The 25,685-nt window shown below is 42.3% G+C and overlaps 1 protein-coding gene across 1 annotated transcript in view; it reads right to left on the reverse strand.

The window, feature by feature from the left end:
- The window catches only part of BANK1 (B cell scaffold protein with ankyrin repeats 1), a 174,811-nt gene that overhangs the window by 112,460 nt on the left and 36,666 nt on the right, over positions 1–25,685 (reverse strand). The window contains exons 3-5 of the mRNA XM_081020292.1: positions 4,960–5,087; positions 4,396–4,534; positions 722–864 (exon numbers count right to left, since the gene is read on the reverse strand). Coding sequence (XP_080876418.1) covers positions 722–864; positions 4,396–4,534; positions 4,960–5,087 — 410 coding nt within the window. The remainder of the gene's footprint in view (positions 1–721; positions 865–4,395; positions 4,535–4,959; positions 5,088–25,685) is intronic.

Genomic DNA, 25,685 nt, shown 5'->3' on the forward strand with positions numbered 1-25,685 from the left:
CAGGGAGGAGTCAAAGTCCAGCATCCTCTGACAGGGATCCCATTGACTACCGCTGCCCTATAGAAACCCATTGAGGTGCAGCTGAAAGACTTCTAGACTTGGAATAGGGAGTCAAATCCTTGCTCAGTCTAGAAAATCACTAAGTGACCTCAAGACAGTCATTCCCCCTCAGTCTAATCTGTCAACAGAATTGTTGCAAAAAAATACAGTGGCGGTGGCAGCAAGTTGTGTGTGAAGAGAACCCAACAATTGTTGTGCTGAGTTAATGGAGAGGGAAGGAAGGATAGCAATTTAATAAATAAAATAAACAAGAAGTGTGGGTTCTACGTACACACTTTCAGAAGGATAAGCCTTATTCTTGCTGTTATGTCAAGGTTGTGATTGATTTCAGTTCTTAAACCGATTGCTTATTATAAATAAGCACTGTTGTGTCAGGAGGAACAAATGTTTCAAATCTGGGAAGCATCCTGCATGTTTATAGCATTGGACAGAGAGCAACAAACAGCAGCTAAGCAACAACAATTTATTTTTTGTTGGCGATGTTATGCCTAGGCCTGTTATCAACTGGTTTCATCACTGTGGCTTCTTATTGATCCATTCTCATTATTCTTATTAGATCAATGTATGGCATTTACAACACAATGTACATTCTCTTATCTCATATTGGCACATCTCCTCCCACCTTCCTTTTATTAACTTTTAACACTGCAATCATCCTTACCTGACAAGCAAAGACTATTGGATCAGCCACTTTCTGAAGAATGCTTTCAATCTCCTCAACGGCTGTGTAGTATTCAATCTGTGTCGAAGCTTTAATGACTCCCTCACAGTAGACATTTACGTTTACAAAGCCAGCAGGAAAATCTTATAAAAGAGAAATAAAAAGCACGGAGGATAATAAGAGGACAGAGAAAAAGAGAAGGATCATCACCACCAACACTTTTCCACCCATCAAGTACAATGGGAGACATTTGGGTCACCCAAATTATCATACCCTCTGGCTTCACCTATTTAACTGTTACATGTATCAACATGGTCAGTGTGTTGCCCCACAAGCAAGATATAGGCCATGTTTGCACCATATATTTAAATAATTATGAGGCTACTTTTGTACTCTTCCAATCATTCTCTCTGTCCAAGCGTTTGAACTTGCCAGATAGAAAGATCCCCCTTTGCCCTGTTTTGGAGAGTCTCCTGACCATCCCCCAGAGCCAATGGGGGTGGGGCTTGGGGGAAGGAAATGGGGGGGGGAGCCCTGTTGCACAGGCAGAAGTCTTTGTGCTGGGCTTCTGCTGATGGGTTTGTTAGGTGAATGCTGCCCTCTGTTTACAGGGAGATGTTGCCAGACCTGTTGAGCCTCAACACCACTTCAACAGCATCCCACAGGAAATTCAAGCAGCACAGAAACAGAGAAAGTTTGGGAACCACTGCGGTGTTATTATTTGCTGCCTTCACACTTAGTACATAAAATGACTCATAGTGACTCAAAGTGTAAAGGGAAGTTTTTAATGTTTCATTATATTTTTGTATATGCTGGAAGTTGCCCAGAGTGGCTAGGGCAACACAGTCAGACGGGTGGGGTAGAAATATTATTACTGCTACTACTACTTCCCCCAACGACTTCTGAGTGCTGCAGCTTGTCAAGGGTGCTAAGAGTCCCCCATTCCCCATACAGAGTTTCCTGTGAAGAGGGATTGGAAATTGTAGGTCTGAAAGGGGAATAGGGGCCTCCAAACAATTTTCAGTAGCCTTAATAAACTTCAGGTCCCAGAATTCCAAGGGGAAAGCCATGGTACTTTAAAGTGGTATTGTGCTGCTTTAAATGTATGGTGCAAATGTGGCCATAGTAAGGCAGCCTTCACAAACTCCAGATGTTTTGGACTATAGTCCTCCAGCCAGTCAGCTTATGCTTGCCAAGGCTGATGGAAGTTGTAGTTCAAAATGTCTGGAAGACACTGGTACCACTGGTAACTCGGGTTAAGAAATTAATTCGTTCTGGAGGTCCGTTCTTAACCTGAAACTGTTCTTAACCTGAAGCACCACTTTAGCTAATGGGGCCTCCCGCTGCCACCGCGCCGCCGGAGCACGATTTCTGTTCTCATCCTGAAGCAAAGTTCTTAACCCAAGGTACTATTTCTGGGTTAGCGGAGTCTGTAACCTGAAACGTCTGTAACCCGAGGTACCACTGTATCACATTTTTTTTTAGTGGTTTTATATACTGGATAGGGATCTAATAGCTTATATTTTAGCTGTACTTATCTGTTTGGTACAACAACTACAGGAATGTCAATCACATAACCTTGGCAGCATGCATGATTGCCTGAATATTTTGGGAGAGGAAAGCATCAAGGCACATCATTTTATTGTATATAGCCACAGGCTAACCTATAGCTCAGTGGTAGAGCACATGCATGCAAAAGGTATCTCAACTCCTGGTATCTCCAGGTAGGGCTGGCAAGTATTCCAGTCTGAAAGCTGGGAGAGACAATGCCAATCAGTATCTCCTGTAGAAAGCATGATACTGTTTATTTATTATTAAATCCATATCCCACCCTTCCTCCTAAAAGATCCCAGACTAATTATTAGGGGGCTGGGGGCAAGGGTGCCAATAGATGCCTTGATCCCTTGCTATTAGATCTTATTCATCTGAGTCACTCACTATTACATTTAAGCGTAATTGACCTCTGCATACCAGATGCAAGGGTCAAACAGCAGGAGAGAACTGTTGCCTTCATACTATAAGCTTCCCAGAAGCACCTGGCTGGACTACAAGATGTACTTTTAATTCTGTCTAACAAGAGCTTCTTTTAGCAGTTGACCACCTAACATAGATGAAGTGTACTACCTATTTTCTTCTGTCAAATGTTTGGGAGTGTATCATCAACGATGCCAATAGGACTTCCCAAGACATGGTATTATTATTGGGCCCTTTGCCCTGCTCACAAAAGGCACAAATTTGCATAAAAATTATATATGTACTGCTCCATATGCAAATTAGAGCCCACTTTTGTGAATGGCATAAATTGGGGGTCGCACACAAGGAATAACATGTCTTAGAGACAGAATGGCAACAGGTAAAGAAATATCATTTCCAGACAAGAAAACCCTTGATCTGTTCACTTTCTGCCTGGCACATAAGCTGTTCAAGGTGCAAGAGGCTTTAAAACATGCAAGGAACTCAAGGCTCATGAGCTGCAAAGCAGTTGCACAGAAACTGGGGTGGAGTGGATCATGAGGATGAATGCGTTCTTTCATATCTCAAATCCAAGGACAGCCCAAAGCATTTTGCTGCCTGGGGTGAAGGAAAAATATAATGCCACACATCCTTCCCTGCACAGAAACTGACCAGATTAGTTTCTTCAACACTGGTGACAGGGCAATGTTCTCCTCTGCACTTGAGGGCAGCAGACTGTTTTAGGGGACATGCTGTCTGGGGTGGCTGCCTCATGGTGTCTAACAGTAGGGCTGGCCCTGCTGAAGTTCAAGCACTGGTAGCATTTTGAATTTCTCTTTTGAGGGGGAGGGTTATCATTGTTTGGGGAGAGAAGTACAAATGGTGCAAAAGAACTCTAGAGGCTATTAAACACCAAAGGAAGAAAAATGGTTGAAGATTTCAGTATGAATAATTGTCAGGCAAAAGACCAGGAAGGGGTGGGGAGATACCCATGCAACTTTCTGTAAAGCAAGAGAACATATTGCTAAGATTCATATAGTAATAAGAGAATATGTGCATCCACATTTTATAGAGGGAATTGATTGAGAATAGCAGTCTGTGACTAATCAATGACATTTTAAAAGACTGCCACCTGCCATTTTATCACACATAAACAACCCAATAAATCCAGTTTCTCATAAGCCCTGTGTTTTTATGTCTGTGCATTAATAAAATAGCACCCTGCATTCAAAACTCATGATCAGGATCACCACAAAGTGGTGCTTTGAAATTGGTAGAAATTTGTGTTTTATTCTTTTAATTTGCTTTATGATGTGAAACAGCTATACACCTTTGCAAGGTAGTATTCAAACACAAAAATGGATAAATATATGCTGTGTTCTGATTGGAAGTAAAACTCTGTGTCAAAAGGCCACTGAAGAGAGGAGGACTAGAAGGTGGTTCTCACCTGATCTCAGGTTGGTTGCATCCCTGCTGAGGGAGATAGTGACAGACTCTGCCAGGGCATTTGCACTGCACCAACCTTACCACTGCCTCCCCACCCCCTCCACCTCCCAGTTAACAGCAGTAACCAGAGGTGACATGAGCACTACCTCCTTAGTACATCGTCTAACACTACTCACTCACTTGCCTCTTGAGTCAGAATTTTACCTCCAGTAAGCTACTGGAAAAGAGACAAGAACTATTGTTTGATATGAAATATCCCTGTCCCCGTTTCTTACCTAAAGCTTTCATATACCTGACCTTCTGACTCCAAAAGTGTGGCTCAGTCCTGATCCATTTGTTCTCTGTCACAAATTCAATCACCACTGAGTCATCAGGAACTTCGTCTCTCAAAAGAATGAAAATTTCTCCAGGATTCTACAAAGTAACAGTTACATCCAATTAGCCTTTCACATCAGTAAATGAAAACCAAACCAATGGGAAATGACAAATTCTCATTGTGGGTTTTCATGTACATCGCTTGAAACATTACCAGGAGGCATGTTTTGTCTGGATACATAAGGGTATAAAAATGTTGACAGCATACTTCACCACAGGATGAAGATGGGACTGCCAATGGGTACTGGTGGAAGCAATGGAGGCTAGTCCATTATGGCAAATGGGGCATTGTCCTACCAATCTGCCCTCAGATAGCTCCCACTTGCTATCTTCTTCCATAGAACCATCATCCCCAGCCACCACTGCTATACGTTGAGCCACTCTTGGGATAGATACATTTGAAGGGTGGTGCTTTTATCCCTCTTTTAAAAATAAAAATAAAACAACAAATGGATAGGTCTTACCTCACATGATATCCTTGTTGGCAACAGTAAGACTGCTGGGCTTTCTAATGTTTCAGAGATCGCCTCAGTTTCCACACGGTGGTTTTCTAGCTTTAAGCTCCTTTTTAAATCCAAAGACAAGGCCTCATCTGCCAAAGAAATTACACTAAGTTCAGAGGAGGGCAACAAAGATGGACAGTGGCAAGAAAACAAATCTTGCAAGGAACAGTTGAAGGAACTAGGTATTGTTTAGCTGGGAGAAGGGAAAGGGCAGTTTAAGGCTTAATAAATGTATAACCTGGTTTATGAGGGGATTTTTTTTTCATAAAGTAGCAAATAAGATAACACAACCAATACAAATATAAGTTTTAAGGATTTAAAACATCCAATTAATTACTCACCTTAAAAGGCCACCACAAAGCAGTAACAATCCAGCATATTCCATGTACTATAAGCAAACCAGCAGTTTGTGCTCCTTCTGAGGTAGTTTGTTTACCTTTGGTCCCCACCCTGCACTCAACTCTCACCTGTGGCTCCTAGAAGCTGTCAGCATGTGACAGAGGCCACAGCTTTTGACTGACTGACTAAACCAGGTGAGGATAGCCAATGGGTCTCAAACCCTCGGTGAGTTAGGGACTTCCCAAGCCTGTGAAGACAAGCTCCGGCGGACTGAGCAGACAAGACCAATGGTGGGTCTCACAGTCCACAAGATGGTTTTTGCATTCACTGTAGAGGGAGGTGAGGGGCAGATGGGGCCTTGGGAACATTTAGGGAACTAGCCTAGTCCCCCTAGTCCACTGACCACATGCCACTGCTGTGGAATCTGCTTGAAAAGGTGAATTCCATAGATGTGGGCTGTGTTCATATGCCCACCGGACACACTTGGAGCCCTCTTCAAATATCTGTAATATTTGTCACTTAGAACAGAACAAGCACTTGTTTTCTGCCACCTAAGAGGGCAGGATTACACCTCATGGGCTTAAGTTACAGGAGCAGTTTGACAATGGAACCAATTACTTTGAGGGCTGGTGGGTTTTCCACGAGTCAAGTCTCCCAAATTCATTCATTCATCCATTCATTTTATTTGTATGGCACTTTTGCACACACACAAAATCATGCTCAAAGTGGCGGACAACACAGAAACAGGGATGCTTTTAAAACAAATACTGCAAAAAGAATTTCATAATAACATAGCAAAACAATAACATAGCAACAAAAACTGTGACAATAGAAAATATAAGAACATACCCAAAAAATCACGTTGCAAGTCAAAAGATAGCAAGTACAACTTTAGGAAAATGATTTAATATTTCAGAATATTAAAGTTAATGCTAATTATATCATTTTTAAAAAGTTGCTTGCAAAGCATTAAAAATGAGTTTGGCTATTTGGTAAGGTCAAGAGTGTTTCTTAAATTTTCACAGCAGAACAATTTATCATTGTTGTTGTTAATGTTATATTTGTTTACATAAGAGGTGCATATTCGGCTCTTCAGATAAAAAAGAAAACAATCCCAGAGTGGCTAACATAATTAAAATGCTAGAATAACAATAAAGACATAGAAAAGAGCACAAAGCAATATAAAAAGGAGTAGCATAAAGAATCATCAACCCTAAAATTATTGGTGTTGAGAGTTTTGTTGTTGTTGTTTAGTCGTTTAGTCGTGTCTGACTCTTCGTGACCCCATGGACCAGAGCACGCCAGGCACTCCTGTCTTCCACTGCCTCCCACAGTTTGGTCAAACTCATGTTCGTAGCTTCGAGAACACTGTCCAACCATCTCATCCTCTGTCGTCCCCTTCTCCTTGTGCCCTCCATCTTTCCCAACATCAGGGTCTTTTCCAGGGAGTCTTCTCTTCTCATGAGGTGGCCAAAGTATTGGAGCCTTAGCTTCAGGATCTGTCCTTCCAGTGAGCACTCAGGGCTGATTTCCATAAGAATGGATAGGTTTGACCTTCTCGCAGTCCATGGAACTCTCAAGAGTCTCCTCCAGCACCATAATTCAAAAGCATCAATTCTTCGGCAATCAGCCTTCTTTATGGTCCAGCTCTCACTTCCATACATCACTACTGGGAAAACCATTGCTTTAACTATACGGACCTTTGTTGGCAAGGTGATGTCTCTGCTATTTAAGATGCTGTCTAGGTTTGTCATTGCTTTTCTCCCAAGAAGCAGGGGTCTTTTAATTTCGTGACTGCTGTCACCATCTGCAGTGATCATGGAGCCCAAGAAAGTAAAATCTCTCACTGTCTCCATTTCCTCCCCTTCTATTTGCCAGGAGGTGATGGGACCAGTGGCCATTATCTTCGGGGGGTTTTTTATGTTGAGCTTCAGACCATATTTTGCGCTCTCCTCTTTCACCCTCATTAAAAGGTTCTTTAATTCCTCCTCACTTTCTGCCATCAAGGTTGTGTCATTTGCATATCTGAGGTTGTTGATATTTCTTCTAGCAATCTTGATTTTGGCTTGGAATTCATCTAGCCCAGCCTTTCGCGTGATGAATTCTGCATATAAGTTAAATAAGCAAGGAGACAAAATACAGCCTTGTCGTACTCCTTTCCCAATTTTGAACCAATCAGTTGTTCCATATCCAGTTCTAACTGTAGCTTCTTGTCCCACATAGAGATTTCTCAGGAGACAGATGAGGTGATCAGGCACTCCCATTTCTTTAAGAACTTGCCATAGTTTGCTGTGGTCAACACAGTCAAAGGCTTTGTTGAGAGTAGATGTTTGGCTTTAGCAGTCTATGATGTTCCATAGACACCAGTTTCTGAACTGCAAATACCATGTTTCTTTACCTCTCCATCAGAGATGGAGGCCTGTGGTCCTCCATATGTTGTTGGAAACCAGTTGCTAATAGCCCCAAGCAGTATAATCAATGGTCAATGATGAGGACGGGGAGCTCAGTTGGTAGATCATAAGACCCTTAATCTTAGGGTCACAGGTTTGAGCCCCACATTGGGCAAAAGATTTCTGCATTGCATGGGGTTGGAATAGATGACCCTTGTGATCCCCTTCCAGCTGTACCATTCGATGATTCTGTGAACATCTGGAGAGCCACATGTTCTCCATCCCAGTTCTGTTTTACACAGAGTTCTTTGAAAACCAGTGGTCTTTTTCAAAGTGGCATTTTAATACCAGAGCTAAACATTTCACAGCCATGCAGCTAAATAACCGTGGACTGGAGGAGATGCTTGTTTCTCTGGCCTTCATTACCACCATTTCTAAATGTAAATGAACAATAAAGCAATTTCTCACCTTCAGAGACATTTCTAGCAAACAGACCACATAATTGCTTTGTTTTGTCATATAGCCAATGGCCTGTAAGCTTGTACCTTGTGGGAGGAGCACTTTGAATAATGGGGCCTTAAACACAGGTCCTTTCTTTCAGGATTCAAACATCTGAACTCATTAGCAGTATCTAATGATGCTTAGACTGTGTTCTGAGCTGGAAACTAAATAGAAAAATCTATGGCCCAATCCCCTCGGGTATTTAAGGTACACTGCTGCTGAGAATTATAGTCGATCACAAAGGGTAATGCTCTCTCTGAGGCTGCTTTCTTTGGCATGCTTTTGACAAATATCTATTGCCATTCTTTGTGCCAAAAGAATTAATCTCCAGTTGCACTTTATATCTCAGCAGTCAAATATTAGCCCAGTATCCATTACATACATTTACTGTAAGAGTGATGCATTTAATTGAGTATTGTGCTGAGGCTTTGAGTTTTATTTCAGCCTTTTGCCTTAATTCATATTACTCAGTACCTCGTTTCAGCCAGCCTTATGCAAAATCATTTGGACTGAATTATGACTTTCAGTTCCGCATTTCCACATGAGCAGATGAAACGGCTTCAAAATCACACTGTTTATTTAATTAATTCTCACTACCCCAGCCTTTCTTCCAAGGAGCCCAAGGTGGCAGACATGGTCCTCCCCACCCCATGCAAAGTTTCTCCTCACATCAACCCTGTGAGGTAGGTTAAGCGGAGAGATAACAAATGGCCTAAGGCAGGGAAACTGGACGAGGTTGGCAGGCCGCATCCTGACACCTCACACACCCTGCTGGCCCTGTCCACCTGTGAAACACCTGACCTCACCATGATGCCCTTTTAAACAACATTCTTGGGTTTTGTTTGTTTGTTTTTATTTTAAAAAACCCAAATCCTGAAATGGAAAAATACAGCTACAAAATACCATTGGCAAAGCAACAGTAGTGAGTTCTTACCAGCTCAGTTAAGAGTGGCTGGTCTCAGAGGGACACCGCTTTGCTATATATAACTCTGTGGTGACATAAAATTGCCTATCAGATGATTCTCACATTATTTATTGGAATTAAGCATCATAAATCCTCATCAGCATGATTAGAATGCCATTAACAGGTGTTTTTTTCATCCCTCCTTGGCCCTAACAAATCAATTGCTTTCACATCTGCCTGCACCTTATATTTCCCCAAAGGATTCCAGAGATCATATTGTTTTTCCATTTTCTTACTTGCATGCGGCTGACCCTCCCCTTCACCCTCCCGGCTTTGCACAATTCACTTTAGTCAATCACTCAGCATTGATTGTTGAGTCTGGAGCATTCCCCATCTATCTTTGTGTTATTGGATATATTGTTTACTTTCTGGCCATTTGTCTTGTCAAGGGCTTGCTCTGTTCTTTCTAGTACTGCTGTCTCACCTTTTCATTTAGGTGTTGTACCTCTGAGACAGTAAACTTTCATTCCTGATCTATGTGGTCAGCAATATGCCCCCCTCTTTTCTCTTGCGGATTCGGATGGGAGGATTTGTCTGTTTTGGTTCCCTCAGTTTCTCATTTTCAAATCTTGCATGAAGCTCTCCATACCATTCCTGCAGCAATTTGTGATTTTTACTTCTTATTTTTTTTAAAAAAGAACCTCATGGAAATTCAGCAGCATTTTTGCGCAACTTTCCTCGAATAAACATATCATTGTATGCCAGTTTGATTAATGTGCACATTTTTGCAAGCAATTTCCGCTAAATTAATGCATTTTGGTATGTTGCTTTCATGAATATATTCATTTTTGTGCACATAGCCCTCCCTAACATATGCATTTTTGTAAACTTTGGAGAATCACAAAACTGGGATAAGTGTGAGTTTCAAAGTGTTTCAGTTCTAATATTGTTTTGGAAATGGCAAATGGGATACATTTGCCTCTAAATGCAGAGTAAATACAATTTATTGCCCATTCCTACTTGCAGCCCTAAATACTTAACCAGACTGTGCTTTCCCTTCATCCCTAAAACTTTGATAGTTTATAAAGTCACCTTTACAATGTCTCTGTAAATATCTGATCATATTAATGCCACCCCTTTCTTCCTCCTGTGAAGCCAAGAGGAGGAGTCTGGAAGCTTCTGCTTTGATTTAACGATGGTGTCCTGTGCCCCCGTTGAAATCTTGGCTCAAACATGAATTTATGAGGTTTTGAATTTATTATTGTTAGATCTGCAGAGAAGGTGGGGGGGATCAGTGAGTGCATGATGACAGATAAGCAACAGTGATTCAGATTTACAGTAGAATAATGTCTGTGCATTTGCACAGTTCATATAATGTGCAAAGAAGTCTTTTGCAGTTAATTAGAATGTAAAGCACATCAGTGAAGTGAATGCAGCTTGTGAAGATGGTCTATCCCTTTTTTTAAAAAAAGAAAACATTATTTTAAAGTATTTATAAACCAATTAATATTTTTTTAAAAAAATGTGAAGCCATGTCCTTGAAGTCTGATAGCATATGTCACTCAATTTTCAAACCCCTTTTTGAATGATCACCTTGAAGACATGCCTTTCCCTTCAACCAAAAATGCCTTCCTTCCCATTTTCCCCATTTTTATGTGTTGCTTTTCTGAAAATAAAATTAAAAAAGCTCTGTCAGCTCAGGCAAGGAGACTGCTGGACAGAGAGATGGAAAATTAACCCGGCAGAATCCCTAATCTGTCCTGATTTTCCAGTGTCAGGAACTAACACTCCCCCAAACTGGAAGAGCTTGGAGAGAGAGGTGAAATCTCTATAGACTAAAGCAATTCCTCCCTCCTGATGCTCAAGTCTGCCTTGATGCTGCACCAAGTACCCAGATGAACATTGCTGGGTGTGGAACAGCCACCCTGCTCTCCCACCCAGATCTCAGTGATATGGACCAGATCAGTCTCCATAAGCAAATCAGGGATGAAGGAAGTCTTACTCAGAGCCAACCTGGCATTCAGCTATCGAAGTCGCAGACCTGGGGGTCTGATGGGACAACTGCAATTTCCCAGATTGGAGGAGGGACTGGCACATGACCCAGTCACTAACTGCCTGTGGCATGTGCCCTTTACTCAGCCTGCCTCACCTCCCAGTGAGCCAGTGTGGTGTAGTGCATCTGGTGAACCGGATTTGATTCCCCACTCCTCCACATGCAGCTGCTGGGTGACCTTGGGCTAGTCACACTTCTCTGAAGTCTCTCAGCCCCATTCACCTCACAGAGTGTTTGTTGTGGGGGAGGAAGGGAAAGGAGATTGTTAGCCGCTTTGAGACTCCTTAGGGTAGTGATAAAGCGGGATATCAAATCCAAACTCCTCCTCCTCCTCCTCCTCCTCTTCTTCTCCCATACCATAACTCCCTTTGTCCAAAACACAAACGCCTCAACTGCCCAAACTAAATCAGGTCATCACATTTGGGGGGAGGACGTGTTCTTGAGAGTACAGCACCCAAAAATGTCTGGCATTGTGTCCTGCCCCCGAAAGACGTTGGCGTGCGATCTTGTGTGAGGTCGCAGTGCTGAAAACCACATATTTCCATTCGCCGTGTGGAAGCGCATCCCAGAAGATGTGCATCCCGGTTTTCTGTGGCAACATGTTGGAGGGTATGAGGAAGGACGTCTTTTTCATATCAGGACCCTTGTTATGTACAAATTCACTATGCATTGGGTGATAATGTAACCGTAAAATAAAATAAAAAAGCATTCGGAAGGTATTCAGGTCTACAGATTAACTGACTAGGATAATCCTAAATGTCATGTGTTGATAAAGCCAAGTCTGATGGTTCCACATCTCAGGGATTATGTAAGGAGACCTCCTGAAGAGCGAACTGCCTGCAGTGTGTAAGAAGACACTGACTTGTCCGAGGCTTTCTGCCACTAGATGGAGCAGCAGAGGCATCTTATGGCAACGAGAACTGTCCCATCGTCTTCCTTCCCTGCACCCATTCCCTTGTAAAGAAATATTACATTTCCCCTAGCTGGATCACCCTGTCCATCAACAAACAAGAAGATAAGCCAGTTTTGCCACTCGAAAGAAATAAGAGGAGTAGGACACCAGCACTTTCACTTAAAAACTACACATAATTCTGATGAGGAGTGGGGAGAACTAAGCTGTTCGCTTGCTCCTTCTGTTTCTGACAGCCCCGGGAGGAAAGGGTGGGTGGGCAGCAAATGCGTGGGCGGCAGAACACAGGCATCTTGCCCCTGCACTGTTCCATATTCTGAAAACACCCATTCTCCTCTTTTTAGTTCTGACAAGATGCAAATGAAATGAAAGAAACACAAAAGCCTGAAAGCCGTTTTTACACTCTTGACGCTGGAGAATTCAAGGCTCGCCCTGCTGGAGGATTTTTCTGGCAGGTGGGAGAGCACGGTTCATTTGCTTCCTCACTCTGCAGTCTTTTTCTCAGAGCAACACTGAAGCTGGGGTGGGAGGCGTAGTGTGGGAAGTAAAAAAAAGAAGGATTATTATTATTTTTTAAAGAAAAGAATGTTTAATTATATGCTTCAATCTGAAGGGCTTGGGTGTGAATGAAAGGTGTACCATCCACTTGGGTGGGGAGGGGGTGATTGGTTCATTAATGAGCGCCATCATTATACAGAATAGATTTAACTTTAAAAAAAGAAAAGAAACAACTTGAGACAATGTAGTATTAAGGAATCGATCAGGCTAAGGTAGGCAGAAAACAGAATAATTTCTGTAACTAAGGTTTAAGGATAAATGCTGCAGGCTGCTGATTTGTTGGTTCATTGGTTGCTACTTTGAACTAGAAAATTGCACTGGAAAAGCAAGATATACTGCTGTTATGTACACATTTTTGTTGCAGCTGTGTTACATGTGCAGTAGTCTTCCATCCTCATAGGCTATTTGCTCACTTCAGCAGATGATGCCATCCACAAATGCATACAGAGCTGTCCTCTTTGTTGACATGAATATCCTGCACTTTTCAGGGTCTCTTTCTTGTCTAGGGAAGGGGGAATCTATCCATTTCAGTTTCTCTCTGTTTCTCATTTTCCCACTCTTAAATTCACTGCTCCACATTTCCACATCCATTTGTGATTTTTACTTCTTTAAAGTCCTCTTGAAAATTCACCCACATTTGATGTGGATTTCTCCTAATATTCACATATCTGTGTGTTTTCTCTAATAAACACATTTTTGCAAAGCAATGTCCCCGTATTGTAATGCATTTTGACAATGTTGCTTTTGTAAATATATGCATTGTTATGCACACTTTCCCCCAGTATATGCATTTTTGTAGACATTACCTTTGTGGGGAACGGCACTGAAAAGTTCAGAGAAGTGCACATTTTGAGAGATAGCTGTGTTTTGCTCTATGTATCTGGCAAATTAAGATGGCAGATAGCCCCCAATGAGCAAATGTGTTTCTTTTTTAAGGGACAGAAATGGGATTGGCAGAGAAACCTGGGGCTCAGCCCCCTGGCCCAACGTCTAACACACCACCTTTCGCTGAACTCAAAGAGCAGCAGCCCTAAATCTGACATGGAGTTAGGCATGCTTGATTTCAATGATGGATAGGAAGTGACAATCTTTGAGCCAGAGTGCAGGCTCCATCTGCTACAGTGGTCCCACTATCATCCTCTGTGTTTGCAGTATAGACAAGTGGAAAACCAGTGTCAGCTGAAGACTGGTGCACCTGTGGCCTGACTTCAGGGATTGAATGTGCATCCATCTCCCTGAAATGTGGTCCTGCAGGTGCGGTTGAAGTGCCGCTGTGCCAGTACATTGCTTCTGAGGACAAGTCCCAATAGCTGTGCCAGCGCAATGTCAAATAAAACAGCGTTCGCGATACATGCTACCGTGTCTTTCTGCCAACACAAAACGCTTAGGAATGGAGTGTTAGGCATATTGAAATGGTGTGATGACAGCTGATTTGAATATGTACGGTTGCTTCTCAGTGGCTCTGGAATTAGAATACTGGGCTCCTTTTCGTGCTTTGTCACGGTTGCTGGTTGTCTCAGGATTCATTCTGAGCTTGATTCTGCTGGTGGGAGGGAGACCATAATTCAGTGGTGGAGTGCAGAAGGCTTCAGCTTCGAGTCTTGCTAGGGATGGGTGGATATGTCAACCTCAGTATCTTATTTTTCCGATCTTAATTTCAGTTCCCATCATTTCCACACCAGTTTTTTAAATATCTTTTTTAAGCCTTCGTGAAAATTCATCAGCATTTCAGTGCAAATTTCTCCATGCACATATGTTTTTGCAAAGCAATTCCCCTAAGGTAATGCATTCCTGCATGTTATTGTTTTTACCAATATATGAATTTATACACATTTGTGCACACATTACTTGGCTGCAAAACTGCACCGCAAAATTTGGAGCTGTGCAAATTTCGAACGGTGGCTGTGTTTCAGTTTGTGCATGACTTTGCAAAGTGCAAGTTAGGCAAGTGCACCTTTAAATGGGAACTGAATCAAATTTCTCCCCCCATCCTAATCCTTGATCTCATTAAAAAGGATAAAGTATGAGTGTGAGGTGAAAAATAAGGGTAAGGGTACAGTTGTGATGATAGAGTTGGCAGTAGTGTGGGCATGATTTCAGAGGCAGGGAGGGGGCAGGGACCAAGATCTGTGGGGGGATGGCATTGGGGATGGGGGCAGTGTTGGTAGTCATGGACAAGTTTCATGTACTGACAAGTAACCCTAGGTGCTCATTCTTCAGAGCATCAAAAGATATACTCAGTAACTAGGGTTTGGATGAGCATTGCAATGTCATTATGAACATGCACCTTCATGTGGTTGAACACAATGCATCCTTTTACTCTTGAGCACATTTCTTTGTGAAAGCAATTGCATTTTGAGCTCCCTAACTTTTGCTCAGAGGCAGCAAAAGCTTAATGAGGTGTTTAAGATATACAGTAGATTATTCTACTAAGCTGCCAAAGTTGTGACGACTGCTAAAAAGCTAAAAGCTTCCTGTTTAGGGAAGCTTTTAATGTTAGATGCATTACTGTATTTTAATATTTTGTTGGAAGCTGCCCAGAGTGGCTGGGGAAGGCCAGCTAGATGGGTGGGGTATAAATAATAATAATAATAATAATAATAATTATTATTATTATTATTATTATTATTTACACACAAGCTTGTTGCCAATGTTAATCCTACACAGAGGAGACCTATTGAAACTAAGGGACAAGATGAACTTACTTCCACAATTTCAGTGGCTCAGCACAGAATTGTTAAAGGAGGAGAGTGTTTCCCACATGGTTTAGACTTAAGGGAATTATATAGAAAGTGCTGCTTTCTAAAAGTGCAAATCAAATGCAATAGTAAAAGGCATTAGGCTGCTCCATAATTCAGTCTCATTTTCCTTTCCTTTCTGGTAAAGGTTAACATTTTCTTTCTAAACAGAAAAAAATGCAATATTTTTGAAATCTGTTGCATATTGGATTCTCTGTAGAAGCCCACCCCCTGCCCCACATTCATGGGTGTGCCTGGCTGCAACCTTGACATTGTTTTGGCACCAGGCAAATGCAATTTAGTTTTTTTCTTCTTCTGGGCAGTAGCAGCAGCACACCATTGTCCAGCTAAAACAGTTTTTCATGTTTATATGTTTCTAAGGCATTTTTCACTGTGTAAATCACTTTGGAACTTTTTGAGTGGGAAGTGATGCGTAAATGGAATAACCCCAACTTGAAAGAGAAAAGTTTAGATTAAAAAGGGGAAAAAATGAGAAGATAGTTGTGTAAAGAATAATTTTAACTGTTGTATATCAATTCATTCCATTATAAACTACAGAAAAATGCCAGTGAACTCAGAAGGGAAACTCAGACTAAGCTTAATGGACATATTGCATAAATTCCTTATGATTATTATTTTTTTAATCATAGAATTCTAATATAAAACAGGAGAGACTACATTTGAAATTTTCCTGATGAGAGATTTGAGATACCATCAAAGGAACAATGGCAAGAAAAACTGATGAACTATGCAGAATTGGCTAAGCTAACAGATAAACTACGAGAGAAGGACAAAAAGGACGTTTTAAAAGAGTCTGGGAACCATTTACAGTCTATTTGCAGAAACAACAAAACAGACTGGATTCATTGGCAGGTTTTGAATAAACGTTCACAACTTTATTCATAGTAACATATAATTTAAAGAAATGATAAGGGAAGTTACTTTTATATAAAAAAATGCAGGAGACAATAAATAAAATCAGATAACTCAGTAGAGGGGGAGTTGGGGGAAGTCCAGGGGGAGGGGAGGGAGAAGAAATGTATAATATGATGATTGAGATTTGTATTTTTATTTGTTATGAAATTCAATAAATATTCTTTTTTAAAAATTAAAAATTCCTAATGTGCCTTCTCCAAACTTTTCTTGAAAGTACCCAGGGATTCCACAATGCGGTTAAGTTCCTCTTACAGTACAAACAGAATTCCAAATGTTTGACTCAGATTGGCTTTCCTGTAGCTTAACTGATTGCTCCTTGTCACATCCTCAGTGCAGAGGGCAAACAATTGTTTTGCTTTATCTTTCTAGCAACCTTTCAGTATTTGAAAGCTGCCAACGCACACACACCCATTCTTCTTTCCTTTAAGAAAACATACCCATTTCCATAAGCTTCCCCTCATATGATTAGTCTTCCAGCACTTTGGCTGAGCTCATAAGCACACTTACATGGAAGGAAGCTACACGGATATCAATTACTGTGATCTAAGACTCTCTAGAATTAAGGTAGCCAACATGCACTACTGCGGAGCATATTCCACAACTGTATTGATGATGGCAATATTAATAATATCAGAATCAAAAGCAACAAGGCCTCATGAAGCTCATTGGCCTCTGCTATTTGAATGAGATAAAAATGCCATTATGAGTGCAACTATCCATGGACTACGTATAATTTTGTGTGCGTTACACTGTTTCTAAACAGAGTGGCCATTTACACACCATGCAAATGAAGGATACGGGAGAGTACAGATTTGCATAAAACGTTCGTTTACTAGCTATTGATATAAATGCAAATCTAGACATCATTCCTATAATTTAAATGTATATAACAAACCTCTCACCATACTGGGGAAGACTGGCCTGGTCCACCTGCTCAGTCTACTGCCCAAGTGCTAACTGTTAATGGGCAGCTTCAAGGCCCCTCTTGCTATCCTTTCTAGAGGTCCTTTATCTTTAAACTGAGCTTGGACCAGACAGCCCCTCATGAAGGCACCTTTAAACAGAGGGTTGCCTTCTATAAAGTGGGACACATTGCCACCATATTTCTAAATGTAAGAGGGCCACCAGCCTGTAGCATGCCCATAAATGCACTTTAGGTCTACTGCCAAGCATAAAACATCTCTCTCTCTCTCTCTCTCTCTCTCTCTCTCTCTCTTTCTCAAAGCACATGCATTAAAAAATCACATGGATAGCTTGAAAAGAATCTTTGTACTGTGTACGTCTATGAGATCAACCATTACATTTTTGTGTGGATGGGCAATACCAACAATAAAATTTGGTACTGATATGAGCTCTGCTTTATGCGCAAAAGGAGTCTCTCTATTGCACCAGTCCACTCACTTTACCAGGTGTAAGCATTTTTCATCCAATTAGTGTCTTGAGGAAGAGAAACACATCACGTCCTCATATGCAGCCTTCATTATTCAAGAGCACAGGTCACCGCAAATGGTTAGACACATCAAAACCTAAACTGCCAGAATGCTATGCAAGCCTGGTTATTTGTTAAGCAGAGGCTCTTGGATATTTTGGGGTTATAGAAAGGAGGTAGGAGATAGTTATTAAGAATTTTTAACTGCTGCTCTGAGGAGTGCTTCGTTTACCTGGGGTGTTGTTGTTTTTATTAGACTTTTCTCCCCTTTCTTTCTGCCTCTGAAATAATTGCTTAATTGATTTGCATGATGGAACAGAGATGCACAGATCTGGTCACTATGTTAGCAGTGGCAACTTCCCTCTCCTTTTAGCAGAAGGATGAGGCAGCTGTGGCCTTTTAGGTGTTGTTGGGCTCCCAACTTCCATCAGCTCCAACGAGCACAGCCAATGGTCAGGGATGATAGGAGTTGTAGTTCAACAATATCTGAAGGTTCCCAGGTTCCCTATCCTTAGAAACTGCCCCTGTACTCAATGCCTAGCACAATATCTTACCCATACCTCCAAAGTTCACCTGGTGTTGGGTTTGGGAGTGGGCAAAGGGAGAAGGATGAGCTAGGGATCTGACTCTTCCCCCTCCACAAGCTGCTTGTGTGCACCACAGGTGTCAGAGGTGCCCAATACAAATATCACATCAGCGACAGCCACAACTGACAACTGACTAGAAGAAGAAGAAGAAGAGTTTGGATTTGATATCCCACTTTATCACTACCCTAAGGAGTCTCAAAGCGGCTAACAATCTCCCTTCCCTTCCTCCCCCACAACAAACACTCTGTGAGGTGAGTGGGGCTGAGAGACTTCAGAGAAGTGTGACTAGCCCAAGGTCACCCAGCAGCTGCATGTGGAGGAGCGGGGAATCGAACCCGGTTCACCAGATTATGAGTCCACCACTCTGAACCACTACACCACACTGGCTACTCAGCAGAACCATGATTCATGGACCTTTGATGATGAAACAATGCACTGATTGCAGGTGTCAGGTGTGTAAAACACATACACAGGAAGAAAAATCAGAACTGAATGTCCTATTTGTGATATAAGGTCCCCCTCTGGAAGCACCCCCAAACCTGAGCAATCAGTGTTGTGCTCCTAGAACATATCGCTGTTCAATAGATTTAACCAACCCCATTACCCCAAAGAGACTCCCGATGCTACGGTAAGTGAACACAACATACAGAACTTGAGAAGAGCCTTTAACAATGTGCAAACCTGGAGCAGGTGGGACTTGCAAAGTGATCCTTGGTATGAGCACCAGCGCTAAAAGCATATCCTTGTTTTCACCTGTGAAGTGCTGGGGGGCATGGCTGCTGCAGCTGCTGTGCAAGTACAACACTGTACAAGTGGGGGCCCAAAACAAGATGATCTGCAGCTGTCATGCAGCTGCGGCCGAACAGAGAGCAAAGCCATTAGTACTCTGTTAAAAGTTCTGCAGGTCTGATCACAGCAGCTCTCCCTCCCATCAAAACCCTTCAAGCAGGCAGTTCTACGCTGAGGGTGTCCACTATGCAAGGATCAAACTGCACTACACTACCTGAAACACCAACAGAGCACAGTAGGAACTCGCTGGGTGCACACACTTCCCAATTAATTAAAATAGAGACCCTGTAGTGAACAGTTGATTTTACTGTATGTATATTATAACTCCTGTATTTGCTGGAAGCAGTGGGGCTCCCTACCCATTATTGGCTGTTTGAGAATGGAAGGGAGAGAGATGTTGGGCTCCTGCCCTGCTTGCAGGCTTCCCAAGGGCATCTAGCTGACTATTACGAAAACAGGGAAATGGAATAGATGGGCTTTTGGGATCGATCCAGCAGAACTCTTCCTTTGTTCTTAGCTCCCACAAGGGTGGACATTGGGCTCTCAAATTTCAGAAACACCCTGTGTCACACCAAAATTCAGTTTCTCCCACCTCTCACCCTCCATTCTACAGTGTAGTTTTGACACTCCCAAGGCTCCACACTCAATGTGACCGAACTGGTCATGCTCCCCTAAATTCTCCTCTGGCTCTGAAGTCCTGCCCAGAATGAAATAGGTAGCACTGCTGCCATGAAGAGCAGTGGGTTATTTTTCCTAACCCTTTAGTGTTCAGAATATGGAGAATATTTATGTGCTACTCTTGAGAGTCCCATGGACTGCAAGAAGATCAAACCTATCCATTCTGAAGGAAATCAGCCCTGAGTGCTCACTGGAAGGACAGATCCTGAAGCTGAGGCTCCAATACTTTGGCCACCTCATGAGAAGAGAAGACTCCCTGGAAAAGACCCTGATGCTGGGAAAGATGGAGGGCACAAGAAGAAGGGGACAACAGAGGACGAGATGGTTGGACAGTGTTCTCGAAGCTACCAGCATGAGTTTGACCAAACTGCGGGAGGCAGTGGAAGACAGGAGTGCCTGGCGTGCTCTGGTCCATGGGGTCACGAACAGTCGGACATGACTAAATGACTAAACAACAACAACAAAACTCTTTACATAGCCAGAACATGTTCAGAATGTATGTACTGCATAGGTCACATGGAATGTTCATGAACTTTTATGGCAACACCTAAGTCAAACACTATTAGATGCCACAAATCCTCTGAACTCAATGTAATATGTGGAAAAACACCTAGTAGTATAATACATGCTGGGGAAATATCAAATGCTTCCCTTTGCAGTGGCCAAATTCATATCTGTGTGATACAGTGCTCATTATGCTTAAGTATATATCATATCATATTATCACCTCAGAAAGAAGTCATAGATTAATTCAGAGAGTTTTACAGCAGAATCCAATATAGAATTTGTATTTGGGTGGTGCACTAAGTTGTGACCATGCACATCCCAGCCAACAAGTTGCAACACTTAACTGAAAATACATTTGGTAAGGCAAGGGCTGCTTTGAACACTCTCTAGAAAATTTCATCTCAGGCTCAGATCACGCCACAAACTGAACGTCCAAAAAATTTCACATCCACTATGCCTTATTAAAATTGCTTTCATGAGCCAGAAATGAGATGCTGTGATGTCACCATGCATGCATATTAATGTCACCACCTACCAAATGTGCCACACACCCACACAGTCCTTCTACCAGCCAATATATCTGTGGAGCAGAGGAGAGGAGCAGGAGCATCAGTATGTCTGGCTGGCACTCTTGAGAATATGAAGCATGAATATATTCTGGAACTTTACACAAAAAGAGACTATTGTAAAATTTTGGACTGCTTTTCCGGTACCGATAAATATTGACCTCTGCATCAGCGGCAAAAGCCAACATATCAGAAAGGCAAGTAATGCATTGTGGTTTTCAAGATGATTAAAACTAGGGATGAGCCAAACTGGTATACCTGTGCGCATTTTGTAAACATTTTCCACACATGAAAAATATGCCCATCATACTTGTGGAGATTGTTTAGGATGCCCTTTCATAGGAGATGTTGCAGAGAGAATGGAAGACATCCCCAACACACTTTCAGGTGACATATTTATCTTACCAACAGCCCTTCATTTTGAGCCTCTTTGCAGCTCTGGCTGACTGCAGCTTTGGCTCCATTTTTGTTTGATAAATAGCTCTTTTTTTACCCTAGTAAGTGCCTTCAGGATGCAGCATGATTTGGATACATGGCAACACCATAAAGGGCAAGCAGGCTATCCCAGAGTGAGAACGAGTCCTCTTCCAGAATCATGTCCTCACTCTGAATTAGTTCGAGAATTTCGTATAAACACAGTAAAGTGGTAGAACACATGCTTTTCTTGAGGGGTCACTTACAGTTGCAGATATTCACGTTCTCCATGATTCTCTGCCCTCATGGGAGTGATACAGAAAGGCATGTCACAACTAACATAAGTTAACCCTTTCAGCACCTGTCATGAGCACAGGGGCAATAGCACTCAATTTTTCTGCATTAGTTTCATATCTATATTGCCTGGACTTCAGTAAGTAGTCCAGGTTCAAAAGAGGCTTCAAAACACTCATTTGGTGTTAGCCCTTAAAAAAAATAAGTCCATCTGAAAAATAGGCACCATAGAGTATGCTGTAATGATTTCGGCAGTAATCTGTGTACAACAGCAAACAGTGTGGTAGGGCTTTGCCACTCACCTGTCCTCTGACTGAGTTGCTGCGGGGAGGGAAGCAGTGGCAGTGAGTTCAGCATGGTGCAAATGGGCCAGCAGGAGTGCCAGATTGTCTCTGTCATTGCATTTGCACCATGCTGATCTCACCCTGCCCCTCTTTATCCAGGTGTCCTTCTCTGTGATGTGAGGGTCAACCAGATGTAGGACAAGGTGAGGTTCCTTCTGGGCTCAAGGCAAAGTGGGGTTCAGGCTAGACTCAGGCAAACACAGTGCTCTGAAGCTTCCCCAGCAATGAAAAGCTGAAACTGAGCCCTTAAATAGTGATAGCAGCAGGTGACTCACCACCACCTGTGCTGCAAGATGCTGCTTGGATTCAAGGCACATCCCTCTCCAGAGGCCTGCTACCACAATGGAGCAAGAGAAGCTCAGGCTTTCCAGGGTCTTCTATAGTGGAGTCATCAGAGCCAGAGGATAGCATTACTTCTGGAGCTGGCCCTCCATGCCTTTCCCCTTCAGCTTCAGAGTCCTTGTCTCCATCACCTGGAGAATAATTTGACTTGCCATCCTGCAGTAACTCAGCTGGATGGAAATCAAATGAGTAGCACAGCACCATCCCATCACCCACCATTGTCTCAATTATCAGGAGTACAGCCCTAAGGCCCAATGGTAAAACAATGGGTACAGGTGTCACAAAAGCAGAGGTACTTGTTGTACGAAATAAAACTTGCTGTTCAGGCACAGTCATGGATAAACATCGACCCAATTTCATTTTCTCAACACTATATTAGGGCAAACTGAACTATGGAAGCGCATTAACCTAATGGCATCTGCCAAAGGCTTGAACAAAACTAACAGCATCTGCAAATCAAATAGAGAGAATTGTAGGAGATAAATGTCATCAATCACATGAGGAGGTTTGGCTGATTCCAAGGCAAAAAGGCATCCCAATTCCCCCCCCCAAAAAAATCTAATTAAAGATGCAATGCTGAATACAACTGCATGGATATGAAGCCACTGAAGTAATTGGAAAGTACATGAATGTCTGTTTACTGAGCAGTGGTTTGAAATTCTAAACCCTAAACTGATCTAGACAGGATTGTGCAGTACAGAATCATGCAATACAGGTTTTTCTGAACTGTACCATATCAGATTCCTGTATGGGTTTCACACGTTTTATGCTTCCTTCACACACAAAAATTCTCAGCCTGCATACCAGAAACTAGTGTTTCAGGGAGAAGCACTCTAAGCTAGCCTGTGTCCATAGTTGTCCATGTGCAGGAAGGCATTTGTGTAGAGGAGAATTCAAGCATGATTCTCTCTCATTCTGATGCAGTTGAGCCTAAGAAAAACTGCATGGTGTTACATTTCCTCATTAGTCAATGGACTTTCCTTCCTAGCTGGTCTTCATTTGTTAATCTTTTAATGTGCAACAGGACTCTGTTGTTCTTGCTGCTAAAGCAGGTTAACACAACTACCCCACTGAAAGCCTTTCCCTTTTTTATCTTCTGAAGTGTTCACAAAGAGCACACCATTACATCCATTTCTTTCCCTCTAAATATAAGGTCCTTTACCTCCAGATCACCAACTGCTTTTTGTACAGTCTCAAGTACCACTACTTAGGTCTGAAGCAGCCCTTAAATCACAAACCTCTCATACCTCTCTTTACTAGATGTTGAAGGATCAGGTTGTTAGTACTGGAGAGATCCATGACCAGGTCCACTTGCGGTGTACAAGGGAGGTGGAACTAAGATTAGACCGACCCCCCTCTCCCAATATCACCACCCCATTTACTGGTGGTGAAATTGGGGTTGTTATGGAGAATGCCCAGAGTGTGAGTAAAAGGGCAGTGGCTTCTCAGTGGCAACAGAAATGACACTCTTCCATAAGCTCAGTGTGTGAGGCAGAAAGGTGGAATGCTTGGATACTCTTTCATGGAAATAAGCTTTTAAATGTCTGTGGCCCATAAATATCTACTGAGTCATGTAAAAAACCTTGTTTCTTATCCATAAGTCTTTGGTTGCTGTTGGGTTTCATTCAATGCTGGGGCTCTTTAGAAATAAGATAACAACATTATAAAAAAAAAAAAGAAATAAGATAACAACAAGAAGAAAGAAAGAAAGAAAGAAAGAAAGAAAGAAAGAAAGAAAGAAATGGTGCTCAGGAGAAAATCCTTCATATGCAACAGAGGCGACTGGCTGGATTAATAGGACCCTTTTCCTATTAGCTGGCTTGGGAAAGATCAGACCAGTTCATCCATCTCCAAGCATCCAGAGTTTGCTTTCTATATCAAGGGGAAGTGCTGTAGGTTAGTGATAGAGCATCTGCTTTGCATGCAGAAACTCCACATTTCAATCCCCAGCACCTCCAAGCTGGGTTGGGAAACCTTGTCTGAAGCTCCGAAGAGCTGTTTCCAGTCAATGTAGACAATACTGAGCTAGATGGACCAGTGGTCCACTTCTCAGGCAGCTTCCTGTGTTCCTATGGAGAGCAGACCAACAGTTTATTGGACAAATGGAATATAAATATAAGAAATTAAAGAAGCAATAAATATACAATTAAAATCATTTGAATGTGTTGTGCCCACCATTCACAGTTACTTTTTCATGCAGACACACTGCAGACCACCCCAGTGAAGCTTGTGGACCACTGATCGTCTGCAGACCACAGCTTGGGAGCCTCTGGTTCAGACAATGGGTAGGGCAACTCCTGCTGCTCATAACAAATGAGATCCCCTGGAGTCCTAGCCATTCAGGTCTTTATATGCAATCCATTTGAATAGTCAGCAACCTATTTGGCAGTCGCTGAAGCCACTAAAACATTATGTCAGTGTAGATTTCATTCCGCAACTCTTACTCACTCTAATATGTGGAGTAGCTCTCTGGCATGCACACAACAACTATCTCTGATGGCTTCATGCCAGAAAAATGCTCTCATATACAAAGGAGACTCTGAGCTATTTCAACCCAGAAGAACACATTATGCTACACATGATGCTACCCAAAGGGAATTAAAGAAGGAGAAGAAACCATATTCTTTTTCCTTGACTGTGCAACAAGTGATCACACTAGGTGATGCTTGGAATGAGGCAGATGCTTCAGTAAGAAGTGTTTTCACACTTCAGTAAGAAGTGTTTTTGGATTAAAGTGTTTAGTGGTCGTTGGGTATTTTTTACCTGTGCGCACTCAAAACGTGTGAATTTGTTCTAAAATAATGACATGGTGCTGTAAAGGACATGTACCATGATTGGCTCACAGTCCCTGCTACTCACACATGCCTTTAAAAACACAGAGAGGTCTTGCATTGTAGCTGCCGATCCAAGGTAAAATGTCGGAAGTGCTATGGAGCCCACCAGTCATGATGGGTGGTGCTCACTAGACCTGTCAGGGCTCCTAGGGTGTCATGAGGGCATGGCCAATGAGAAGTCACAGTGGTGTGGCCAAGTTGCTCCTGTTTCCTCCCCATCCCTTGCAAAACTACTGAAGACACTTCAGCATTGCAATTTTACAAATAGCACCTTACTAAACTAAAAAGTTGACTTTGGTTCAGAAGGGGTCCCTGCTGCGATAGGTGCTTCTCTGCTGGGCCTCGCCTGCTCTGATTCGCTCCCTATCCTTCTCCTTTGCCAAGTAACTGCGGGAAATTAAACATTGCAGTATTGTTAATCCTTAGAATTTAAGTGTCTGACCTTGGTTGAGAAGTGGTCCCTGCTCTCACAGTTTCTAGTGTGTTTGTTTCTAGCAAATGTGGAAACAATTTAGCTAATGTATGTTTTGAGAAAACAGATTTCACCATTCTTTACACTTAATGGGCTGAGCTA

Source organism: Podarcis pityusensis (assembly GCF_964106645.2).
Source record: "Podarcis pityusensis genome assembly, chromosome: 9".
NCBI classification, from domain to species: domain Eukaryota; kingdom Metazoa; phylum Chordata; class Lepidosauria; order Squamata; family Lacertidae; genus Podarcis; species Podarcis pityusensis.